The following is a 16,895-nucleotide window of genomic DNA, read 5'->3' on the forward strand; positions in this document are numbered from 1 at the left end:
TGAGGAAGCTAGGTCAGACTATTTTAGTAACGCTCCCTCTGTCATGCCGTGAACTATCAAGGACCTCTAGTCTCGTAGCCACTTCCTGTTAACCTTTCACCCCCATTGATTTGCGTCCCTCAGGTAGATCTCACCCCCACTGACCTTTGAGCCACGCGGTGGTGGCAGGATACTAGCCCTTACTATGAGATTGTGTGCTAAGTGTTCGAGTTTGAGCCCTTTAGCTCAATATTTGGACAATTTCTGCCCCAATTTATTTTTTTACTATAATGAAAAGAATGCCTAACGGTGACTTGAGATGAATTTAGAGACGTTTCATAAGACTGTCTAATATACTGTTCAATAAAGATTAGTTATTTGCCATTTCGTGCTGTGTCTTTTTTTTACAGAGGCAAAACTCTATCAGGATCAAAAGATCTCCCTGCTGTCTGTTTAAAAAGCTACAATTCTAGCCGGGCGGTGGTGGCGCACGCCTTTAATCCCAGCACTCGAAGGCAGAGACAGGCGGATCTTTGTGAGTTCGGGGCCAACCTGGTCTATAAGAGCGAGTTCCCGGAGAGGCTCCAAAGCTAAAGAGAAACTCTCGAAAAAAAAAACCAAAAAAAAAAAAAAAAAAAAAAAGAGGGAGGAGGAGGAAGAAGAAGAAGAGTTGTAAATAATAATTGTCTTTTTCTTTCTCTCCCTAGACAGATTTTTGAGACAGGATCTCAATATATAGCCAGATTGTCCTGAAACTGGATATGTAATTCAGGGTCACCTTGAATTCACAGTCTTTATACTCTCACCTCCCCAGTGCATGCACTGTAATTCTTTCAGTACTATTTATCCGTGCAGCTTTAAGCACTTCTTTGGGCCAACTCAGGTCATAGGACTAATGAATAGAGTAAGCAAAGTGTTTTGCTTTCATATGTAATGGTAGTTATACAGTAGTACATACTTAGAAAAAATGGGCACTTCAGTTTGCGTATGGGTTACTAACCAGGCAATTGTTTCTGCCCAGTTTGTTGTCTTTAATTTTTTTATGTATGGGTATTTTGCCTGAATGTGTATTTGTGCATCTTACAGAGACCAGAAGAGGGGGCACTGGATCCCCTGGAACTGGAGTTACAGATTAGTTAAAAAGCCATGTGGATGCTGGGAATCAAACCCTGGCCATCTGCAAGAGCAGCTGGTGCCTTCACCAGCCCTGTTTCTGTCCATTTTTAAAGTAACGCCAGTGGATCCTGGTACTGATGGTATCAGTATCAGCTGAGCCTTGTTAGAAATGTATCCATTTCCCTCTTTCCTTATTTCATTGTTTCTTTGTTCTTTCTCTCTTTCTTGTGGTTTTTTTTTTTTTTTTGGAGACAGGGTTTCTCTGTATAGCCCTGGCTGTCTTAAAATGTGCTCTGTAGCCGGGCGGTGGTGGCGCACGCCTTTAATCCCAGCACTCGGGAGGCAGAGGCAGGTGGATCTCTGTGAGTTCGAGACCAGCCTGGTCTACAAGAGCTAGTTCCAGGACAGGCTCCAAAACCACAGAGAAACCCTGTCTCGAAAAACCAAAAAAAAAAAAAAAAAAAAAAAACGTGCTCTGTAGACCAGACTAGCTTGAACTCCCAGATCTGCCTACCTCTGCCTCCCCAGTGCTGGAGGTGTGTGCCACCACTACCAGGATTGATTTATTTATTCATTTATTTATTTATTTATTTATTTTTAGTAGGGGATCTCACTGCATAGCCCTTCTGGCCTAGAACTCACTCTGTGGACCTAGCTGACCTCGAACTCACAGAGATCCTCCTGCCCATACTCCCAGAGTGCTGGGGTTAATGTATATGCCACCAAACCTGGCTAGAAATGTAAACTTCTGATCCATCTAGATGTAGTTCAGTTTTGGAGATGGGGCTCAGCAAACAATAGTTCCTTAAGTCCCTGCCACTAAGCTTGACAGATGTCTCCCTCCTAGATAATTCTCTTGCTGACTAACATTTGTCTAGTTTAATAATTTGCCAAATGCGGATCTCTGTGAGTTCGAGACCAGCCTGGTCTACAAGAGCTAGTTCCAGGACAGGCTCCAAAACCACAGAGAAACCTTGTCTCGAAAAACCAAAAAAAAAAAAAAAATAATAATAATAATAAATAATAATAATAATAATTTGCTAAATGCAACTAACATTTGTTGAGCACCTGCCCAAGGCTGAGCCTTCACCTTAGCTGGAACCATGCCAGTAGGCCATGGTAAAATATAAAAGAATAGAAATGGGAACCGGGTGGTGGTGCACGCCCTTTAATTTCAGCACTCGGGAGGCAGAGGCAGGCGGATCTCTGTGAGTTCGAGACCAGCCTGGTCTACAAGAGCTAGTTCCAGGACAGGCTCCAAAGCTACAGAGAAACCCTGTCTCGAAAAATCAAAAAAAAAAAAATAGAAATGGGTTAGCCAAAGATATAAGAGCTAGTTAACAATACAATTAAGTAATTTGCCAAGCAGTGATTTAAATAATATAGTTTTGTGTGATTATTTCAGGAGTCTGGGCAACTGGGAGACTTTAGCATTTACATGATTTATCCTGTCTATCTTTTCACCGTAAGGAAGTAGATGTACTCTGTCTGGCTTGAAGTTGCACCCTTCCTCGTCAGAGCTAAGAGTCACAAGCTTGGAGATCAAGGCTATAAATTGCATTTTTAAATTTTCTGTATCTCAACTTGGCATTTAGCATGGTCTGTAGTGCTCTTAAAAATGTTACTGGTGAAACAAAACAAAACAAGAACACTAGTGCCGACCGGACATAGTGGCACGTGTCTGTCATTCCAGCACTCTAGAGACGGAGGCAGGAGGATCAGAACTTCAAACACCATTTATAACAAGTTTAAGGTTAGCCTAGGCTGAATAGTGAGACCTCGTCTCAAAACAGTAAATGAGTAAAGAAGAGAGGCTATAGGTGTGGGTGGAGCTCAATATCAGGTATTTGCCCAGGGTGTGTAGTAGACCAATGAAGCCCCTAAAGCTGAGGGTGTGTGTGTGTGTGTCTTATTTTAGGGAACCCATAGCTGTCAAAGTTTTCTGGGTGATTCTGCTGTGCACTGAGTATTAATTAAAGCCCCTGGTATAGCAGAGTGGTTGGCCTACGGGGAGTACTAAACTTTTTTTAAGGTGTTTTTTTATGTTGTCCAGTCAGTTGGGTCTTGACCTTCTGTGCCCAGGTAATTGCTTTGCCTCAGTCTCCTAAGTAGTGAGGACTTCAGATGTATTCATTAAACAAACACACACATAACATAAATTAAAGATAATACAATGAAAGGAATCAGAAGATGTGTAATTTCAGATTTACTCTTATTTCTGTAAAATGTTGATATGTACAATAAAAGTAAAAGATTACTTGGTAATAAATAAATAAATCAGTAAATAAATAAATAAATGGGACTGGAGAGATGGTTCAGCAGTTAAAAATGCTTGCTGTTTCTGCAAAAGACCCGAATTTGGTTCCTAGGACCTACACTGGGAAGCTTCAGCCTGTAACTCCAGCTCCAGGCCATCTAATGCCTTCTTCATGAACTCACATGCACATACCCACACAGAGACACAGAATTTAAAAATAATATAAATATTTGAATAGTCAATGAGGGATATCTAGATTTTTTTAAAACTGATAGTCAAGTTATAAAATTATAGTGATAAGGGGGCTGGAGAGATGGCTCAGAGGTTAAGAGCATTGCCTACTCTTCCGAAGGTCCTGAGTTCAATTCCCAGCAACCACATGGTGGCTCACAACCATCTGTAATGGGATCTGGTGCCCTCTTCTGGCCTGCAGGCATACATACATACAGAATATTGTATACATAATAAATAAATAAATATTTTTTAAAAATTATAGTGATAAACAATAGAGTAACAAGAACTCAGATATTGTTCTTCTAACTCTAAATTCTGACTGGGGGAGGGGGTTGAGACAGAGTTTCTCTGTAGATTTAGAGCCTGTCCTGAAACTAGCTCTTGTAGACCAGGCTGGCCTCGAACTCACAAAGATCACCCTGCCTTTGCCTCCTGAGTGCTGGAATTAAAGCACCACCACTGCCTGGCTAAATTCTGATTTTTATAAGTATATCATAACCAAGATAGATAGCTTTTATCACACCAGCAGAAGAGCTATTCCACAAACCTTACCCACTGTTAATCAGTTACAGCATGATCATGTTATGTTTTGTAACAGAAAGAGGTTCCAAAATGTAGGACACATCTGTGCAGTGGAAACCTAGAAACAAGTAGAGATTTTAATGATATCAACAGTTGCTTGTCTACACACACATCTCTGACCATGTTTCCATAGCCTCTCCCCCTTTTGTATTGTGATAGTAATTTAGCTCAGCAAACATTTACTGAGAACAGCCTGAGATACAGAATATAATAACATACAACGTGTGATTTGGGAGGTGGAGGCAGGAAGATCAAGAGTTCAGAGTCCAGTTTGGGTTACATGAGACTGTGCCTCAAAAGAAAAACAAAGCAAAAAGTCAAATTGTAGACTACATCAGCACACATTCCTTGCCTTCAACTTTTTTTTTTTTTTTTTTTTTTTTTTTTTTTTTTTTTTAAATATTTATTTATTATGTATACAATATTCTGTCTGTCTGTATGCCCTCTGGCCAGAAGAGGGCACCAGACCTCATTACAGATGGTTGTGAGCCACCATGTGGTTGCTGGGAATTGAACTCAGGACCTTTGGAAGAGCAGGTAATGCTCTTTAACCTCTGAGCCATCTCTCCAGCCCCTGCCTTCAACTTTTTAATGATCTAGGAGGCAGATAATCTACATGATCGGCTGAAAAATGGAAGTGTGCACAAGATACCTATGTCGTCCAAGGAAGGATTAATCCTATCGGGGAGAAGCTGGAAAATGACCAGAAAAGGCTTTTAGGAAGAAGTAGAAAGATGTATCAAAACAACTGAATCAGAAATGATCAAAATTCCTGCACCTAGTACCCAGTCCTGTAGTGGACAGACAGATTTCCATACAGTTACTACTGATGCACACCTGCATCAGCCACCTTGGATCACTTATTTTTAGTTCCTTGTCACTAATTTAAAACTGTATTATTGGGGGCTGGAGAGATGGCTCAGTGGTTAAGAGTACTGCCTGCTCTTCCAAAGGTCCTGAGTTCAATTCCCACCAACCACATGGTGGCTCACAACCATCTGTAATAAGGTCTGGTGCCCTCTTCTGGCCTGCAGACATACATACAGACAGAATATTGTATACATAATAAATAAATAAATATAAAAAAAACCTGTATTATTTTTTGTGACATGTCTGCAAGAGTGTTGACACACTCCCGCCACTACTCAGATATGGAGGTCAGAGGACAGTTTTTCCTTCCACTCTGCTCCCAAGGATCAAGCTCGGGTTGTCAGGCTTGCACAGGAAGAGCTTGACCCACTAAGCCATCTCAATGACACTAAATCACTAGTTTTTGAAATTACACAGCCAAGCAGTGGCTTATTAGTCTCCCACTAGCCTTGCTGTCGAAAACAGTATGTGGGTCATAATACTAACAGTCTTGCCGGGCGGTGGTGGCGCACGCCTTTAATCCCAGCACTCGGGAGGCAGAGGCAGGTGGATCTCTGTGAGTTCGAGACCAGCCTGGTCTACAAGAGCTAGTTCCAGGACAGGAACCAAAAAGCTACGGAGAAACCCTGTCTCGAAAATCAAAAAAAAAAAAAAAAAAACTTGAAATAATACTAACAGTCTTGTGGGTTACCTCCCCTTCCAGGGCTTGAAGGCTGCTTTATGGAAATAACCGACTCTTCACTTGGGCTTTGCAAATGTGTGGTGAGTGGTTGCTTGATATCAGAGAGTCAAACATACATGAATCTGACAGAGAACTATAAAGGCTGGGCTATAGCTCAGAACTCCAGCTTTCTCACATGGTGCACACAAGCCTGATTCAATCCCTACTGTCACAGGGGGAAATGTGCAGAGAACCCATTGATTGCTTCACCACCAGTCACCTTTCCCCAACCTCAGACTGTCCTGCTGCTCTTTTTCAAGTGCTCCAAGGTATGTGTGGAGGGCAGAGGACAACTTTTGGAGTCAGTTTCTTCTTTCCACCATGTCTTGTGGGTTCCAGGGCTAGAACTCAGGTCGGGTGTCAAGCTTGAAATGCTGAGACATCTAACAGATGTCTTTAACTTATACATATTCCTCCCTCTGGAGGAAGGTTTTTTTTTTTTCTTTTTTAAAGATTTATTTATTTATTATATGTACAGCTTTCCTTCCATGTGTGCCCGCATTTCCAGAAGGGGGCGCCAGGTCTCATTATAGATGGCTGTTAGCCACCATGTGGTTGCTGGGAATTGAACTCAGGACCTCTGGAAGAACAGTCAGTGCTCTTAATCACTGAGCCATCTCTCCAGCCCCTGGAGGAAGGTTTGAGGCTTGGGTCTGTCGCTTCCTCATATCTGGCCATTTGATGTATAAACTTACTCTTTTTGTTTGTTTTGCAAGATAAGATTTCTCTGTGTAGCCCTGGTTGTCTGGGAACTTGCTCTATAGACCATGATGGTCTGGAACTCAGAGAGTCACCTGACTCTGTCTCTCGAGGGCTGGTATTAAACTCTTATTCTTTCACAAAAGTCATGCTTTCCACAATTTGTGCAGTGCACAAGCAGGTTCGGGTTCAATAGTAAATTCAAAGCGGCATTCTTCCCTAAGGAGTTTAGGGAGCAGACCCTGTCACTTCTTGCCAACTCTGGGGCTGAATCCTCTTTCCTGCTCTCACTGTGCAGTGGGTTTTAGAGAAGGTATGGTGCCTGAAAGATTGTACTTAGTCAAAAGTCCCACAGATCTGATACTGAGCCCTGGCTAAAAAGGCCTGTGCAGAAGGGAGGACATGGAGGGCAGGAGTTTGTACTATAATTAGTTTTAGGAGTAAAATAGCTGGGGGAGGGAGAAGAGTACAGCCGGCAACTATTTTAAGCAACCTGTGATTGACAGGACATGTGTACTGGACTGTACTGATCCAAGGCCCAAGTTGCCTGCCTATGGCGTGTGGTGTGTGTGTGTGTGTGTATGTGTGTGTGTGTGTGTAGGCCTGGGTCGGCAGAAGCAAGACAGCCAGATAGGCAGGCCGGACGGGGTACCAGCACCTCAACTTGTCTCTAAGGGACACTGTCCAAACTCCGGAGGTCACGGGCCAAGCTGTGCAATGGGTGCTGAGGAGGAGGTACAGGTCACATTAGCAGGGGGAGCACCCTGGGGCTTCCGGCTTCAGGGGGGGGCTGAACAGAAGAAACCTTTACAGGTATCCAAGGTAAGGGAAAGCCCCTAAAGTGATATTTCATAAAAAGGGAACCTAAGGGAACTTGGGAAGAGTCATGTGGTGGCCTTCTGGGCCGGTGGGGGTGGGCAGCGTGGGAGGTTGTGAAGAAGAGGTAGTGGGCAGGTGGGCAGGTGGGCAGGTGAGCATGCTCAAGGCTATAGGGGAGCAGACTGTGCCCACAAGCTCCTGGAGGACTAGAAGCAAAGACAATTCTGGTTTCAGGGAGCAGAGCAAAAGGAAGGCCCTGCTTTAGCACTGTGGGAGAAGAGACTGAGTCTGCTCATCCAGTATTTGCTCCCCTATGTGTGTGAGCTTCTCTATTCCAAACTTCAGGAATGTAGGGAAGGTTCTCATTTCTCTCTGACTAATTTGATGTGTGACAAGCTAAGGCAGTCTCTCCCAGCCCAGCCCAGCCCAACCCTGCTCTGCCCTACCCTGCCCTGCCCTGCCCTGCCCTACCCTGCCCTGCCAATGCCTTCAATGCTCCTCTTTCCCTAAGTCATATCCATTTTCTTACTAGGCAAGATTAGGTGCTAGACTTGCTGATTAAGTCATCAGCCTTACAGTTTTACCTTAAAGGCTTAGCTTTCTGGGCTGTAAAACGTGGGTAATGATAGTACCAACTGTATAAACTAAGAATTAGGTGCAATATTTCATACAGTGCAGTGCCTAACATTCAGGGAGAACTCAATAAATGATAGCCCTGTGTCACAATCTCCCAGAATACCTCTAGGCAGGCCTTTTTAGTTGCGCCCCAGACATCTCCTTACCCTATTTGCTCTACAACAACAAGAAAGCCCTTTTTGTCCTTTCATTCCACTCTCATTGGAGCTCTCCATGATCCACAATCTCTCCTCCAACATCTTAGATCCGAAGACGGAGCCAGGCTGGAAGAGCAGGACTCCGAGAGAGGGACCAGCTCTTGGCGATCAATGGAGTTTCTTGCACAAACTTCTCCCATGCCAGTGCCATGACCCTCATTGATGCCTCAGGACATCAGCTCGTCCTCACTGTGAGGAGGTATGAAGTCCTCTCCTCCTTTTTCTCTAGCCTGTGTCTCATCTTGCCTCTCTCAGCTCTATGTCTCACTGACCTGACTTCGGTAACTAATACGTACCTATTTCTGGTTACTTTTTCTGCTGAAGAATATTTGTATATACATCCCAATGGAATGTATCTGCAACTGAGGGATGGGGTGTCGAGCAGGTATTTGAATGTCCGGTGGACTTCAATCCTTGCCTGTTCCTTATCACATCTTCCTCAAAGTCGTCAGATCCCTCTCTCCTAGCCCACCTACTCCAGCGGTATGCCAGTATCCTTTCTCCCCTGCCTTGCTCCTTCATCCCTCCAGATCCCCCCTAGAGCTGTTAGTCCTGTAACCATTAGACCCTCTTTCAAATTCATCTTTTCCATGCAGGGTAGCAGATGAAGGGTCTGTGAGATCTCCATCTCCAGGGGAGCTTCAAGTGCTGTCACCCCTATCTCCGCTGAGTCCGGAGCCCCCAGGTGCTCCTGCTCCCCAGGCTTTTCAGCCTGGGAGTCTTCGATCACCTCCTGACAGTGAAGCTTACTATGGAGAGACAGACAGTGATGTTGATGGCCCTGCCACACAGGAGAAACCCCGCCGAACCCGCCGCCGAGGTCCCACAAGGCCTGTCCCTCCAGGAGCCACACCCGATGAGGTGTACCTGTCTGACAGTCCTGCAGAACCAGTACCTGCTAAAACTGGCTCTCCCAGCCAGGGTGACAGCCGTGTGAGCTCCCCATCTTGGGAGGAAGGAACAGCCCTTCAGCCACCACCTGCAGAAGCACTTCTACTACCCCATGGTCCACTCCGGCCTGGTCCTCATCTCATCCCTATGGTGGGTCCTGTCCCTCACCCAGTGGGAGAAGATCTTACTACCACCTACACCCAAAAGGCCAAGCAAGCCAGTGAGTGCCTGATTTTTTTGTTCTCAATCAGGATCCGAGTCCTAAGTCTGTGCCTTCACATCCACATATCCTATCTACCTCATTTTCCCTGGAAGCAGTCTTTGGGACAAGTTGAGAAAGTAATGAGGAAGAGGAGAATTATTTTACTCAGGGTCCTAGTTATCTTATAACTGTTATTTTTACATGGCTTAGTGGCTCAAACCAAGAACAGACAATAGAGGTAAAATGGTGAGGGCCTGACGTTTGTGATGGTGGTGGTTTTGCTAGATGGCAGGATGAAGGGAAGAGAAAGGACAGTTCCAGGCAGGGAACCTGAAAGCAGGCCGCGGCTCTAGGGGCTTTGCACAGTGTTAATTGTGGGCACAGTATGAATGATACTTTTGACACTTGTGAGTTCATTGGGATCTCTGGGGACTAACGGGGTGTTGGGAGTAATCATGAGACCTCAAGGAAGTTGGGAAGGAATTTTTGTTTTTATTTGTTTGTTTTGTTTTTCGAGACAGGGTTTCTTTGTAGCTTTGAAGCCTATCCTGGAACTAGCTCTTGTAGACCAGGCTGGCCTCAGACTCATAGAGATCCACTTGCGTCTGCCTCCTGAGTGCTGCTGGGATTAAAGGCCTGAGCCACCACCACCACCCGACTAGGTTCTTGCTATTTTGATGTGAGCTACAGAATGGAATCTAGTGAAGTTTCTCTCTGTCCTACACCTCCCATCCTGTTTCCATAGACTTCCTTTCTGTCATTTCTGAAATCTCAGGATTCGCTCTCTCTGGTTATCTGTTCTCTTTCTCAGGATTCTCTCTTCTCAGGACTTGCTCTCTCTGGTTACCTGTTCTCCCTTTTCTCAGGGTTCGCTCTCTCTGGTTATCTGTTGTCTTTTCTCGGGACTCGCTCTCTCTGGTTATCTGTTCTCTCTTCACCATTCTGATTCTCATTCAAGGAATTCTGTCTTTGGATTTGCATAGAGGCTAAACATGTGGGAGCTTATAGTCTGATATACTAAGAGTGTTCCCATATCCTACAAAGAAATTCCAAATGCATGTTCAAGATCCCATACTTATCCCTAATTCTCATTTTAGCACCCCTCCCTTCCCATCATGCTGGACAAGATTCTATTTAGTGGCTCAGGCTTATTTTTAGCCAAGCAGACCTCACAGTACAGAGGGGATGGGGTGAGGGGAAGGGGAGGCAGGTGCCCACGTCTGTCACACCAGAAGTTGGGAGGGGGACAGGTTCTAAAAACAGCTCAGTGAGTTCATTCAGCTGCCAGCTCTGGAGACAAGACAAAGGGGCTTTAAAAGGCCTTGGGGGTGACTCAGGCTGGTCCTGCTCCAGCCAGCACTGCCTTTCTCAGCATGGAAGCCATTGAACCCCTCAGCCAAGCCAACTGCGACAAAGACCCAGTTCCTGAGCTCCAAGACCCATTCTATGCAGGTACTACCCTACCCCACTTAAGGGAGTGCTGGGGTTAGAGTGGAGGGCAGTGTCTCAGCAGTGTAGGAAGGGTGGTTGTTGGGAAAGGCCACACTCTCTTATCCTCTCTTTTTTTTTTTTTGCTGTCCTTTCCCTCATTCTTTCAGGAAAATGTCACCACCCTTTCCTCAGAATGGGTTGATGCTAAGACTACATGGCAGGGGGTTTATGACCACACGAGCTGTGGCACACTCATAGGAAGAGAGAGAAGCAGGAGTGCCCTGTGATACATGGAGACATGTACGTGCAGATCTGGGAGAAGATATGTGGGAACACTTTGTGTTGTTGTACAGGGGCAGCTTACATCAGGACAGCGTAATGGCTGTTCACGTGGGCCCTGGCAGCATATCAATGCTGTTTACTCATCTCACTGTGCACAGGAAGGTAAACGGCTGAGATGAAGTAATTCTCCCAAAACTAAAGTCTGACTCCTGTGTCTATTCTCTCATGCATAATACTATTCTGTGTTATACACGTGGGGATGAAAGGAATGAGGACCCTAATTAGAAAGCAGCTTGGTATCTTGAGAAGAAAAGTAGATGGAATGTCAAGAATTTTCCAGGAGGAACTGGGGATCACAGACCAGAAAGTATCCATGTCCAGGGCGGGGTCTATAGCAGGGCAGCCCTTCCTATTTCCCGGCCCCACCTACTCAGGCCCCACGTGGCATATGAAGTCCTGCCCTGGTTCCTCAGCACACAGATCTTCTCATGCCCACCTAAAGGTACGCTCCTCTTTTGAGATCTCTACTTGAAAGGCTGGGCAAATGGGAAAGGAAACAGTTCTGGCCTCCAAAGCTGTCTACCCCAGAGCCAACACCAACTTGTGAGAAAGGAGAATATATTTACCTGCTGGCCTTGAAATCCCCTAAAGACGTAGGGGTTTGCCTTGGAGAGCAGCGCTTTGGCTTGACCTGCAGCTTGGATGGAAAGGAGCATTCTAGCAGTTAGGAGGGCCAAGGTCAGTTCTAAAATCCTATCGACACTAAACCAGAGTCTCTACGGGAAAAACTTTGGGAAGTCCTACCTGGAACATGTATTTGACAGATGTGTTTGCAACTCTGTGTTTGTATGAGGGTATAGGTATAAATGAACTGATGAGTACGTAAGCTGGGACAATTGTGAATATGAAAGTTCAATGGAGAAAATGTGTCCCGAGCTGGTTTTCAGGAGACTGATGTTAACGCGGTAGAGGAGCTACTTCTAGAGTGTTTATGATGTGAACTTGTGAATTGTGAACGAAGGGCCTCATTAAGAGCCTGTGTGTTGGTCTGGGCACAGAGGTGCACACTTTTAATCCCAGTACTTGGAAGGCAGCAATAGCTGGATCTCTGTGAGTTTGAGGCCAACTTGGTCTACACAGCGAGTTCCAGGACAGCAAGGGACACGTAGAGAGGCCCTGTGATAAAAGGAATCTATGTGTCCTGGTTATAGGAGTAGTAGGTGTGAGGAATCCATTTACATAGTAGGGTGGGAGAAGTGTCCCTTCTTAACTTTTCTCTCCGGGATGGGTCCTGCCTGTCTTAGAATAACCCCTCCCCCACTCCACTGCCAGTCAGGAATGGGAGGCAGGTGAAGAATGTGTGGCGTGGATAAGGCTCATTTCCTGGAAAACGTGAGTGCAACAGAGGGGGCCGTGTCCTGTCCTTGATTTCACCTTTTCCCCTCCAGTCTGCCGCCGAGTCAGAGGACTTTGCCACAGGCAAGAGACATTGTGGTTCCTTTCAGCGAAAAAACAGGAGGTCAGAGCTTTGAGGAGCAGAATTAGAATAGGGTTGATTACCTCTTGATCTCCTCCTCAGAACTGCAACGGGCAGAAAGTCTCCAGGAGAAGAGCGTGAAGGAGGCCAAGACCAAATGCCGGACCATTGCATCCCTGCTAACAGCAGCCCCCAATCCTCACTCCAAGGGGGTGCTCATGTTTAAGAAACGGCGGCAGAGAGCCAAGAAGTACACCCTAGTGAGTTTTGGGGCTGCAGCTGGGACAGGAACAGAGGAGGAGGACGGCCTCCCCCCAACGAGTGAGTCGGAGCTGGACGAAGAGGCCTTCTCAGACGCCCGCAGCCTTACTAATCAGTCCGACTGGGACAGCCCTTATCTGGACATGGAGCTGGTCAGGGCTGGCTCAGGAACAACAGAGAGCTCCGGGCTGGGAGGGCAGTTGAGCGAGGTCTCTGGGCGAGGGGTCCAGCTCTTTGAACAGCAGCGCCAACGGACAGCCTCCTGCACCCAGGATTTGGCTCAGGTGGGCTCAGCAGCCATGCAAAATGGGCAAGGTCTGCAGTCACCACCTCGAGCTCAGAGTGCTCCCCCAGAGGCAGCTGTGCACCCACTCAGCCCTTTGCCGGCCCCTGCAGTCAGCCCTAGCCCCTTCTTGCCGGATGGTGGAGCCCCAAGCCCAGCGCCAAGTATCTTTAACAGGTCAGCGAGGCCTTTTACCCCAGGTTTACAAGGACAAAGGTCAGGTACCACCTCAGTGATTTTCAGACCTTTAGCCCCTAAGAGGGTGAACGAAGGCCTGGGAGCCACCAACCCCGCCCCGTCCCCCTTCACAGCCCCTCTGCAGGGGCCCACCCCTCTGCCCAGCTTCATCACGGGAGTGCCTGGCCACACGCCCGTCTCCGGGGCTCCCAGCACCCCACGCTCCTGCGGTCCCGTAACCGCTACTAGCTCCCTGTACATCCCAGCCCCGAGCAGGCCCGTTACACCGGGAGGCGCCCCAGAGCCTCCCGCTCCTGCTAGCGCAGCTGCCATGACCTCCACCGCTTCCATCTTCTTGTCGGCGCCTCTGAGAAGCTCTGTGCGCCCGGAGGCGCCTGGAACCGCGGCCCCCGGGTCTGCCAGCGCTCGGGAGCAGCGCATCTCTGTGCCAGCTGCCCGCACTGGCATCCTGCAGGAGGCCCGGCGCCGGGGCACCCGGAAGCAGATGTTCCGACCTGGAAAGGAAGAGCCGAAGAACTCGCCCAACCCCGAGCTGCTATCGCTGGTGCAGAACCTGGATGAAAAACCTCGGGCGGGTGGTGTGGAATCTGGTCCGGAGGAGGATGCTTTAAGCCTTGGAGCTGAAGCCTGTAACTTCATGCAGCCACTAGGGGGCAAGAGTTACAAGACCTTGTCTCAAGTGCCACCGAAAACCCCGCCTCCAATGGCTCCCAAAACTCCACCTCCTACAACTCCTAAGACTCCACCCCCTGTGGCTCCTAAACCCGCCTCTCAAGGGCTCCTTGATGGGCTAGTGAATGGGTCGACCCCTATGGCTGGAATCCCGGAGCTCCCAAGGCTGCAGGGGAGGGGTGGGGAGCTATTTGCCAAGCGGCAGAGCCGTGCCGACAGGTACGTGGTGGAGGCTACACCTGGCGGTAGCCTTAACCCTGGCCTTCGCCCTAGAAGTCCTTCTCCCACGCCTTCACTGCCCCCATCGTGGAAATACTCACCTAACATCCGTGCCCCACCCCCTATTGCTTACAACCCACTGCTCTCACCCTTTTTTCCCCAAGCTGCCCGAACTCTCCCCAATAAGGCCCAATCCCAGGGTCCTCGGGCGACTCCCAAACAGGGTATCAAGGCCCTGGATTTCATGCGGCATCAGCCATACCAACTCAAAACTGCAATGTTCTGTTTTGATGAGGTTCCTTCAACTCCTGGCCCCATTTCAGGGCCTCCCAAAACTGCCCGAGTCCAGGAGATCCGCAGATTTTCCACTCCGGCACCCCAGCCCACTGCAGAACCCTTGGTTCCCACTGTTCTTGCCCCCAGAGCGGCTACCACATTGGATGAACCAATTTGGAGGGCAGAGCTGGCCTCACCCCCTGTCACTAACCCAGACCATCCTCAAGAGTCTCCCAGGAGCTTTGCTGCCACCCCCAGCTCCTGTGGTTTCCAAGTAGCTAGGCCCCGGTTCTCAGCCACCAGAACAGGGTTGCAGGCTCATGTGTGGAGGCCTGGGGCAGGGCATCAGTGAACAGGGAAGAGGCCCCAGGACCAAGTAATGGAACTTAGAGTCCCAGACATTTCTTCTGCTTTGTCCTACCGGCTTTTTATCCCTGCATCGCCTCTTGCAAGAGATAGTGTTCCCCTTCAGTTTCTCAACTCTGTGCTGCTTGCTGCTTTTTAACCTATTATCTTTGCTTTGGTATCTTCTCTATATTTCCCTGCCTGGATCTCTGGCTTCTCCACCCAGAGGTCTCAGCAGTTTCTCCTCCCCCCCCCCCCCCCCGCCCCATTTGTGTTTCTCTCTGTGGGCAGCACTTTAGTGTTAGGCAAAAAGAGCACTGTAAAATGACCATTGAGATCTCAGGCAAAAAGCTCACCACGAGGCAAGCAACTGAACCGTGTCCTGAGCCCCTCCACACTCCTCACTCCGCGTATGTGTGTATGTGTGTGTTTCTCTGTGTGTGTGTGTGCACGCACGCGTGTGTGCTCATACTTTTGCAAATGTGTGTGGCTAAGATCTGCTCTGGAAAGGCATGAATTAACCATATCTGTGAGCTTCTCTTGAGGCAAAGATAAGAGGGGAGTTCTTTTCCTTCTACTAGAAGGGCCAGATAGCTCCACAGGGAGTCTTGTGAGGGACAAGAGCTTAACTGCAGAACTCCCGAGAGAGGCTGTCGGTAGCAGGGACACAGCACTGTGATGTTAACAAGTCTGACAAGTTTCATGGGTCTGAGTTATACAAGCTAGACCTGGAATAAAACTAAGAACTCTATTTCTTTGGGGTTCCGGAAGTTAGCAAGCCGGGTCCTGTGCTGAGCAAGTCAGTATCCAGAAAGTAGAGCTTTTCTTCTGAACCGCTGAAGACAGAAAAGAGGTGAACAGAGAGAGTGTGCATGAGGAGAGTGAGGCAAAAGCCAGGAGCAGGGCTGAAATGAGTGATGTGACCAAGAGGGAGACCAGCTATGTGTAAGGGAGCATAGGGGACAGGCTGAGCTCAGGAGAATGCAAGCATTTGCCAGAGCAACGGTGTAAGGTGCGTGCCGAATGGTAGAGCTGGTGGCCGTGCTACCTCCTGGGAATCTGACCTTCCGTGACTGCAGCTTACCCTGACTATCTGGGAAAGGCAGGGAGACACTGGGCCCAAACCTCTTTTTTGGCCTACCCTACCCCCAGAAGCCCAGCTTTTGTTCCTGTTCAGCTTCAGGTCCTAATTTCTGGTCCTAGAAGGGTAAGGACTCTCCTTCCATGAAGACCACCACCAGCCATGCCTGCCATTTGGCCTCAAAGTTTATCTTTTCCTTTCCAATATTGGGCACCACAATTCTTTGGTTTGTGCACAAGAATAAAACATATGCCCACACCTTCTGTTGCTGTCATTTCTTCTGGTTTTTATGCCCAATTCTGATGGCTTTGTGGTCTTCTCTAGCCCACTGTGCCGATCTTGTCTCTCCTCCTGCCTTCCCATCTTTCCCATCCCCACACTCTCTCCTCGAGCCTCTCTTCCTCTTCTTCCGAAGCTCATTCTTTCAAGGTGTAGTTCAGCTTGCACAACTGAGAGCAAATGTAAGGCTCTTGGAGCCCTTTGCCATCACATTTCCTGGATCCCTGGGGACGTTGCTGTGTTAAATGTTCTCTGGGAATCACATAAAGGGAACGCAATGACAGGTGTGGGTGGTATGGAACAGACCAGAGAGTGTGGCTTGAGACTACAGTAGAGAATCTAGGGACTGACTGGAATGCGAGAAGGAAAGTGTCATTACTTAGTTTACCAGAAGGGGGCATGTTTGTGGCAATAACCAGATGCTCCCAAGTTTAGCAGCTGAGATTCCAAAGGAAGAGTTGAGATACCACAGGCTAATAACATGTCTTCATATAGTTTGTTTCAGGTATTTGGTCATAGGCGACCAGGCTTTGAGTTTTGTTTTGACAAGAATGTAGTAGTAATAACAAAGTTACCTTTCACTATTTATTTATTTTTTTCTGTTTCCTTGGGTTGGGAGGAAATGGACCAAAGATGAAAGATCTGGGCAGTGGCCACCTGCTGTGGTGTGTGGGGAGGACAATCAGCATAACGAGAATAGGATGGCAGAAGGGTGTGGTCAGGAAGGATGGGGCGGAAGCTGACAAGAGGGACCCATGCATTTTGAAAGTTTCAGAAAACCACTTCCTACAAGGCGTGGGAACAAGGGATGGTCGTGGGGTTGGGAGGAGGGGTGAATGTGAATGAAGCACAATAAAACACATGTGAAAAATGAACTTTTGGGAGGGT

General features: G+C 47.7%; 1 protein-coding gene across 2 annotated transcripts; it reads left to right on the forward strand.

The window, feature by feature from the left end:
* The first annotated feature begins 7,087 nt into the window (after nt 1-7,087).
* Synpo2l (synaptopodin 2 like) lies at nt 7,088-14,903 on the forward strand. Of its 2 annotated transcripts, XM_057786861.1 has the most exons (4): nt 7,088-7,280; nt 8,158-8,309; nt 8,707-9,221; nt 12,496-14,903. In XM_057786861.1, exons 1-4 carry the CDS (start codon nt 7,176-7,178, stop codon nt 14,652-14,654), a joined length of 2,931 nt encoding a protein of 976 aa, XP_057642844.1. In that variant the 5' UTR covers nt 7,088-7,175; the 3' UTR covers nt 14,655-14,903. The 2 variants fall into 2 exon arrangements, with proteins under 2 accessions (XP_057642844.1, XP_057642843.1); XM_057786860.1 differs by lacking the exons at nt 7,088-7,280; nt 8,158-8,309 and adding an exon at nt 10,576-10,655 and having other exon boundaries at nt 9,199-9,221.
* The last annotated feature ends 1,992 nt before the right edge of the window (nt 14,904-16,895 follow it).

This window comes from Chionomys nivalis, chromosome 12, assembly GCF_950005125.1.
Source record: "Chionomys nivalis chromosome 12, mChiNiv1.1, whole genome shotgun sequence".
Classification (NCBI taxonomy): Eukaryota; Metazoa; Chordata; class Mammalia; order Rodentia; family Cricetidae; genus Chionomys; species Chionomys nivalis.